Source organism: Zingiber officinale, chromosome 5A (genome assembly GCF_018446385.1).
Source record: "Zingiber officinale cultivar Zhangliang chromosome 5A, Zo_v1.1, whole genome shotgun sequence".
Lineage (NCBI taxonomy): Eukaryota > Viridiplantae > Streptophyta > Magnoliopsida > Zingiberales > Zingiberaceae > Zingiber > Zingiber officinale.
Window position 1 is genome coordinate 144,145,808 of NC_055994.1, and position 9,364 is coordinate 144,155,171.

General features: G+C 40.5%; 1 protein-coding gene across 2 annotated transcripts; it reads right to left on the bottom strand.

The window, feature by feature from the left end:
- Window positions 1–482: 482 nt before the first annotated feature.
- LOC121982213 (probable methyltransferase At1g27930) lies at window positions 483–3,608 on the bottom strand. 2 transcript variants are annotated; one of them, XM_042535177.1, is made up of 2 exons: window positions 2,623–3,598; window positions 483–708 (listed from the first exon to the last, which is right to left on the bottom strand). In XM_042535177.1, the coding sequence occupies exons 1-2, from the start codon at window positions 3,479–3,481 to the stop codon at window positions 698–700; spliced, it is 870 nt and encodes a 289-aa protein (XP_042391111.1). In that variant the 5' UTR covers window positions 3,482–3,598; the 3' UTR covers window positions 483–697. The 2 variants fall into 2 exon arrangements, with proteins under 2 accessions (XP_042391111.1, XP_042391110.1); XM_042535176.1 differs by lacking the exon at window positions 483–708 and adding an exon at window positions 1,317–1,670 and having other exon boundaries at window positions 2,623–3,608.
- Window positions 3,609–9,364: the final 5,756 nt, after the last annotated feature.

Sequence of the window (9,364 nt, forward strand, 5' to 3'; positions counted from 1 at the left end):
TTACCCCTGGGTCATTTCCCTTTATAAATGGTACATCCAAGGATCATCAAGGGATGCGATTGGAGAGGGATTGTGTGCGATGGTGTGCGAAATTGCAAGTGTGCAACGCAGAGAGAGGAAGGAAAATATCTGAAGCGATAGGATTTGATTCATGGAATTGCGGAGAGCTTTCCGAACCTGTGATCACTCTTTTGACAACGAGTCTTGCCGAAACCGATTGCAGATTTACGGGAGATCACTGTAAATTTTTACCGCTTTAATTAATTCGTCTTTCATGCATTTAGAATAACCCACACTAACCTCATTCTTTCAAAAATTTAATGCCGCATACATGTCTTAGTGCATATAGGAGAAAGTCGATGAGGCATCATCGGTATTGTGTTTTAACACTTTCCATATTTCAGAATCTGTCACTTGGTTCATCTTCGAGTCCATAATCGACTATGTTAATCAACTATATTTCCCAAAACACATATTTTTTTATCAAGTCTCTACCTAATAAAGAGAACTATCCGTACCAAAATACAAGTTCTTTTCACTTATAGCTCACATGCTAAAGTTTACCTCCATGACTTCTAACTTGTTAGGTATTCAATCGTCTTTAACTTACTAGAACTTTGCATCTACCAAGAGGCCTCGCCTCTAGTTCTTCTTCATTTGTCAAGTCTCTATTCGACCTTGACATGATGGAATTTTATCATCCGCCACCTGCAATGCAAGTGTCAAGTAATCTGCACTTGCATACTTGATAGTAATCTGCACTTGCATACTTGATACACAACGGTAATACAATATATATTTGACTTTAAAATGGCTACTCGAGGTATTGTTGCACTAACAATGTTCACTCTTTAGCTATAATGTGGTAGTAGGTTCAACATCATAATGTGCTAGTGCCACCTTTTGCTGAATGGAATGAGAATGATACCACAACAGGCGAGAAGTGCATTGGCATCTTAAAGTTAGTAGCTGATAATAGAAGATCTCCACAGCATATTTTAGCTTCAAAACTAAATAACAATCAATTACACTGTTAACTTAGTGACAACCCCAGTAATCCAATACAAACAAGATAACTTAGAAATAGTTACAAACAAAGCATGACATATTTTAGTTTTAAGAAATATTACTTAACAACCACCACCAAGTCACTGATACAAACATATGGCAGCAACAAGAGAGAGAATTTCATACCAACAACACTCAGGCATTTCATATCAACATTATTTACTCAAGCATTTACAACATAATATAATCATAAGCACCACCAACATAACAAACAAAATAAATTAACTTAGCAACCAACAACAACCGAATTAAGCAACATGGATAGCCCCGTTATTATTCAAAGTCGACATCATAGAAGCCTTCTACAACTCCCTCACTCTTTTTAAAAAGGTTGGTCTATCCCTGCAATGAGATGAGCTCCATCTAGTCAGAAGGACTGCTCACCTTGTACATATTGTCATGTCCTAAGGCTCATGAGTTCGCCATTTATCCCAACAAGGGTGACAGGAAGGGCATCACAGATAAACTCCCGCTCAATATCAACAACAACAACAACAATAGACTCTCCTCTGAGAGCTTGTAGCGAAAGAGGTTGTAGAGGTAAGCAAAGTCACAATGGAGACCCTTGTCATGAGATATGCATTCGTTTGAGAAGGTGAGACCTAACAAAAGTTCTTGCTTCTTGAGCAAAAAATGATGCAGAAGGAACCAGAAAAGAAGATGATAAAGATGATATGTCAAGTAAGTCATGGTTGACTGAGTAGACATTAAATAAAGTCCAAACCAGTCAAGGTTGATCAAACACATGAGATATGAGAAATTCAATACGAAGTCGACTTATAAAAATCCAACAGATACTTGGCAACTGAAAGCCTAGTTCTAATAAATCATGTCAATGTTAGAAAAGGAAGTTTAGGCAGATCAAGGGCATTGGATGTTTGGCAGTGATGGAAATTAGATGCACAACAGAATAAAAAGTTGATTTTAGATGTTAATTTAAATTTTGAAATCAAATATATTTTACAAAAATCTATATTAATGAAATAGATGAGAGTAATAATAATAATAAGATCAAAAAAGGAGACCAAGGCCCATTTGTAGAATTCCTAGATGGATGGATAGGCAATGAGGAACATATCAAAGTGATGGGGGTTCTCCACCGGTAAGAGTTCATACTCCGCTTCTCCCTCGATCCCGTGGTGACGGTAAAAGGTTGCATCAATGGCATGGTCGATTGGTAAAGATGAACCAAGTTATTTGAGGAGGAAGGGGAAAAATATATTAGCACTTAAAGTCATAGTTACTACAACTACAACTCCTATAATATTGTTATTAATCATATTTTTTAAATGAAAAAAAAGGATGGGAGGCACTTTTAACTTGAACAATTTTCTACAAGAATTAAATAACTATTAAGCAAAAATGAGTAAAGGCTTTTTTAAATTTTTTGTGCATGAGGATAATTTATAAAATTATGGAAAATGGATAATCTCATAGCTGCAGAACTGGTGGCTGGTCACATTCAAGTAAACCAATTTAATAAAAACCACCAAGAAAATATAGAGAAATCAAGAAAAGAAAAGAAAGCAGTAATGAAAGATCAGCAAAAGTTACTTCCGGAGCTGGTCTGGTTGGGGTTCACCGGAGGGATCTGGAAGTGCCACAGCCGGCCGGTGGCGCCTACTCGGTTCTTCTGGCACAAGAACTCCAAGGCGAAGGCCTTCTCCACCTTCCGGTCGACGTCATGGAGGAACACGTCGGTCTGCCCCTCCCCCCTTCGTCCCCGCCCCATCACCACCGCGGAGTAGATCGCCGCCATCCTCCCCGGCGCCGACGGGAAGTACCCCTTCGGCGCGTCAATCATCACCACGTCCCACTCCTTCTCGTAGACTTCGTCCGGGAGCCCCACCAGCGCCAGCGGGCACCCGCCGTTGCGCCGGAGCCCTGCGACGCCGTCGGCCCGCCCCGGCCGGCACTCCGCCTCCGCTCGGTAGCCCTTCAGCAGCTTGTCCGCCTCGTCGAGCCGGGTCCGGTATTTGATGTGGTGCGCCCGCAGAGAAGGGGAGCCCTTGAGCACCAGCTCGTACCACTCCTTGTCCTCCTCCAGGAACAGAGTGGTGCCGCCGGCGTTGAGCGCGGACCACATCCGGGAGTCGCGGCCGAGGCCGAAGACCAAGAAGTTGCAGGGGGCGCGGCGGCGGAGCACGTCGAAGGTGAGCTGGATCTCCGCCCGCAACTGCTGCGGCACCTGCGACGTGGTCGCATAGTGGATCAAAGCCAGCGCCAGCTCACCCCGCACGTCGGCGCCGCCGGTGAAGGGCCGCGAGAAGAGAGGGGAGAACGAGCAGAGGAGGCCGCGGTCGGCGCCGCGGAGGAAGTTGCTGAGCAGGAAGGTGCCGACGAAGAGGACGGCAGCCGCCGCCGCGAGGAACAAGGCCTTCTTCGGCGCCGGCATCGCCCTCATCATCTTCATTCACCCTAAAGAGATCTAATGGCTTTCCGTTGTTACTTGCTCTGGTCTCCAACCTGCGTCCCGGCAGGATCTATGGGCTGGGCAGAGCAGCCTTTCAATGGACAATATTACCCTCCATCGATTTTAGATTGCCAATAAAACGTTGAGGGCAATGGTGGAAGAGGGCATTAAGTGGGCTATAGGCCATAGATACTACTTTTTATAGCCACAAGTGAGATCAGAACACGTGGTGGACAGGAAACAGGGAGGGGATGTTTTATTTGGAGGCACGATCGCTTGAGTGTAGTTTATTTACCCATAGATTCGTATGCAAATCTTCAAACAATTTTTTTTTCGAAATTTGTGTGCCTCTATTTGGTATATCTAATTTGATCTTTCAATCCTAGTGGCAAAGAAACGTGAAGGAGCGGCTTCTCACATTTTTTTATTCTAGTCCTCCTCCTCTATAGATTTTTCAGTTATCAAGCGAACATCTCCTTTAACATGTGCATTTACTTCAACATAAGTTAAGTCGTGAGCTACTTGCTCAACAATCATTTTGCTAGAAAAGCCTTGCTTTCAGCCTTATCCTATTGAGCATCTTCTAATATATATCCTATTGATCTTCCACATATGTAAACACCTTTTGTTCTCTTTCACTTGTTTGCTCGCCAAGCATCTCTTAGACTTCTACCAATAGTCAAGCTCCTCTTGGACTTTTCTAAGACAAGTAGGCAGTAGTAGACCTTAATCTACTTAATTCTTGTACTTTTCAATTGCTAAGATCTAGTTTGTCACGAGATACTTGCATTTCTCCACTGTGCCCTGTAGTTTTTTTTTTTTATCAAATTTGCACACCTACCCACCTGACAAACATATTAGTATAACATAAATTAAGCTAAATTTAAACCATTTGGCAACCATATCAAAGCAACCTAATCAAACAGGGTCACTTAGGGTATGATTGTGTTGGTACAACCAAACCCTAATCAGATCAACCAAGGTTTGGTGTGTTGTTGTTTGAGCAATATGTAACAATACGATGGATAAGTAGGTCAAGATTAATTTTATACTTTAACATTGGATGAAGTTAAAGGGGTCAAAATTTATCTAACACTTAGCATATGTAAATTCAACAAGAGTTGACATGTAAAAATATTCAAGTAATCAACATTGATCACACACTTGGAGATGGAAACTCCGATAGGATGTTGGCAAATGGAAATCCTGATAGGTCAAGTTTAAGCAAACGTTAGGTATCGGTATGTGAAGGAAATACTAATAGATCAAGGAAGAGTGAATATTAGGTATGTGAAGTACTAATAGACCGATAAATATTGGATGTTAGACTTGTGACGAAAGTCCTAATAAGTCAAGAAGAACTTAATATCTAACGTGTGGAAGAAGTTCTAATGAGTTAAGGAGGATTGGATATTAGACATGTGATGGAAGTTTTAATAGGTCAAGAAAATGAGATATAAGCATAGAGGACTATAGATATTTTATAATTAGAAGTCCTAGCTAGCTAGTCAAGCTTGACTTAAGGTTGAGCAAGTAAAAATCTTAATAAATTGAGATTGATTGGATGTTGGACGATGAAGTTTTAGACATTAGAATCTCTAAGCATGAGAGGTTTTGATACGTAGAGACTGGCAAGGATGACCTATGACTTTATCTAAGTGTGACTTTGACTCTGACCTTTTGATGTGGAAGCCCATTAGCTCTGGCCTAAAAGGCTTAGCTATTGGCCCGATCAACGAGATAGTTAGAAGAGTGCTATGTTGACGAGCATCGTCAATCTTAAAGTTAGGATAGTACTCTTATCCAATCCATTTCATCAACCTCATTCAACTAATCAATAATGAGGTTTTAGGTTGCCTATTTAGTTTCTTCTAGATAGATGACCGAAATTCCATTGTTTAAACTGACACATGATCAACATAATTTATAGTCACCAACCGAACAAAGTTTGTGACAACCAAGTCGTGTGGGCCCATGGAGTTAGTCGTTAATTAATTGGTGATAGAAACAACATCAATTATGTAAGCCAAGTGATACAAACGCTGAAACGCACTTCACTTTTGCACTTTTGCATGCAAATCTAGCGTCCACGCGAGAGTACCAACTCAGTTACATCCCAATATCCGATAAGACATTAAGTGCTGCACTCCTCCACGGGTAGGGATGGCAATTTTCCCAGTGAGTTTGGGGTCCTGCGGGGAAAACCCGAAATGGGGATGGGGATCCCCGATTTTTCGGGGATGGGGCGGGTTTGGGGCGGGTATGGGAATACTATCCCCATCCCCGAACCCGCCCCGAATATTATTATTATTAATATTAATAAATAATAATATGATTTTTAAAAAAAATATTAATAATAGTGTTAATATTAATATTAAAATTTTTGAAAATATTATTAATAATAATATTATTGATATTGATATTAATATTAATATTATCATTAACAATTATTATTAAATAATAATAATAATAATATAAATTAATTTATAAATGGGGCGGGGATGGGGAATCCCTGAACCCGTGGGTTCAGATTAGGGGAATCCCCGAACCCGAAAAAATAGAAACGGGATGGGGATGAGAATGACAAACCCGACCCCGCCCCGCCCCGTTGCCATCCCTATCCACGGGCATGAACTTGCGTCCCACTTTGTAGGGTGGACAGCAAGCACTACTGTACCCACTTTGCGGCGTGCATGGTGCATCGTTCATGCGCCAGCTGTGCGTGGTTAGTGTCAGTGCACTCTTCCCAAGTTGACTGTGTTCATCTTTAATATTATTTTAATAGATAAATAAATAATAAATTATGAATAATTATTAGTCTTTAAAATAATAACTAATACATAAAAGAGATATTTATTTTGATTATATCAAAATTCAAATCTCAAACTTTAGGTTGACAATATCTCATGTACTAGTCATACTAGATCGTCCTGAGAAAACGACGTGCACTCTTCACTAGAATGAAAGCATACACGTTTAAACAAGACATTGAGCCAAGCCGAGGTGCTTGGGAGACCGTATCAAGTTAGGGTGCTCGAAACACTAGGCCTAGTCACGGAGTTCGGAAGATTCAACCAAGTAGAGTCTCGGGACACTCAGCCGACTAAGACCTTAGGACAACTATCTGAGTTAGGAGTTCTCAGACGACTAATTAAACAGAGTTAAAGTACTTGGTGACCTATCTGAAAAGTGACTTGGGAGGCCAAGCTACTGGACGACTCGAAGGTCGAGTCGGGTAGTCCGAAAGGCAAATTGCTGAGCGACTTAGAAAGCCAAGTTGGATGGTCATGAGGCCAAACTGCAAGTGACTCGAAAGCCAAGAGGTCTGCCTGAGCACAACTGAGGACTATGATAAATTTAATTTCCTTAAAGTCGATTCATCTCCTCGCCGATATTGGTGCTTAGAGGTTTGAATGGATGTGTGTTTCCAAGATACAATGATCACGTTAGTAGAGCTATCAAACGGGCCAACCCGTGGCGGTGCGGGTCGGTCCGTGGCGGGTTAACCATTTAGCGGGGCGGGGCGGGCCAACCCGCCAACTTGGCGGGTTGGGAAATTTCCAACCCAACCCATTCTAAGGCGGGTTGCGGGTTTGGCGGGCCAACCCGCGGGCCCATCAAAATTTTTTTTAAAAATTAAAAAATATTTCATATCTTCAACATTTTACTTCGAAAAAGTTTTCTACAATTAAATATATACATAAACATGTATTTTAAATATAAATAAACACAAACGTGTACTTATGTTGGATGAAAAGTACTATTTTTATTTTAAAATTATAACAAAGAAAGATAATAAATTGGCCTAAAACTTAGCTTACATGTGTTTTTCAACCCGCGGGCCAACCCAAGCCCGAGCGGGCCAACCCGCGCGGGTCGCGGGCCTAGGCGGGTCGGCCCACGGCGGACTTGGGTTGATAAAGTTCTAACCCAACCCGCTTAAATTGTTTGGCGGGGCGGGCCAACCCGACGGGCCCAACCCAAATTGACGGCTCTACACGTTAGCAATCAAACACTAATTGTTCATAGTGAATTGAATATTGTATCGAATGTTATGATCGGAAGGCAAAGGAAAAATAAAGAAATAGCTTAATAGATGCTTCGATGATTTGCTGCCAAGTGAAGAGCTTCTATTTATAAGCTCACAATCTCGAAAGTCATTAATCCTGCCTCTATTTATAATTAATTGCCTCTGTTGGCTAACTTGAAACGCTCGATCGAGTAATGGTTGTACCCATTTCAATTAGCGACCAGTAATGTGTCTATTTCAGGTTTTAGGCAGCAGAAAAGATAATCTAAGTAGCAATATATTAGCTGCATTATATGGATAATTTTTGTTTCAACCAATCAAACATTCAATGCTTACAAGTTGCACTCACATATGGTCATGCAAGAGAGTACTCTCTTATCCATTAGTATTCATAATATTTTTAAATTGTGATCCTCATTCATATTGGAGCCAATTTCTTCCATGTATATGATCCTCCATCATTTAAGATCATCTCTAGCTTATCAACTCTCTCCCTAAGAATTTACTTTCTAAACCCAACTGCAAGTAATGTTTTAGCTTGGATTTTCTTTGCTTTCAGCACAAGTGAAAGGCATGTCTGATCTCCCCCTCCTCTCAGAATGTTGACATCTCATCCTACTTGTTAGCATCTTCATCTTCCTCCAATCATTTTTATCTCCATGATCTCTCATCTAACTTTTTTTTTCTTCTCACTCCACTTCCATAGCACCTACACCAACAAGGACAGAAGAACTGAACTGGTGATAGGACAACACTAAGATATATAGCAAGGAGACAAAGTCATTGGGTGCTTGATATCCATGCATGTGACAGTGTCGGATAATATATAATTAAATTGGCTACATTTGATCTTATAATTTGTGTTTGCACTTTTTTTGGACCATGTATGCATTTTAGAGAGTGGCATTTCGTTGTGATATGCTGATGAATCTTAATTTTGATGGTTTTTTTGTTGATGTAATTGACAAAGGATTTAAGCTAGGTACGTACGTTCATTATGTTAGTTTAGTAAGTGTCAAGTGTGTATGTTTGGAACATGATAAGGAATTACGTGTAAATTCGAAAAGTCTAAATAGGTAAAAGTCGATTAGATAATTGACAAATGGAAGAAGTTCAAATGATGCAAGGTGAATGAATACTTGATAGAGGGAAAAGATCAAAAAGTGCTTGACAGGTGTGGAAGAAGTTTCGCGGGTGTTGGTAAAACCGCAAAAAGTCCTTAACAGTAGAAGAAGACTTAGAGGCAAGGGCTCTTTGCAAGTCGAAGATGATCAGGGCGATCGAGAGAACTCCTACAAATGCTTTGGAGTAGGTAGCTCATGATTCGACAAATGACGTTAAGATTGATTCACGTTGACGTCGTAGTCAAGATAGTCAGGATTTTCAATCAAAGGGATAAATTTAATAAATTAAAAACAAGTAATACTAAATAAAATTGAATTATCCAACTTTAAGAAATCAAAATATTTAAAAAATATAAGTTGAAAATTTTGAAAGTTCTGAATATTAATATAACTCAGATTTTCACCGTCCAAAAATTTAAATTTCAAATTATAATATGAAAAATAGTAGATAACTTATGATGGGGCAGAGATGATAATCAAGATAACATGATAGTCAAAAATTAAGAGGAGGTGGTGATCAGGGTCCAAATAGTTCACTCCACATCTAATCCCGACCGGTTTTACACCGGTCAGACTCTCAGTGCTCAGTACTCTCACTTCTCTAGGCACCACGCCAGCCTTAATCTCGGCTGGCTTTATGACCGATCGGACTCCCAAGGCTGAATCCCCTCACTTCTCCTGTACGCTAGCCCAACCTTACTCCTGGTCGGCCTTACGCTAGTCAGACTC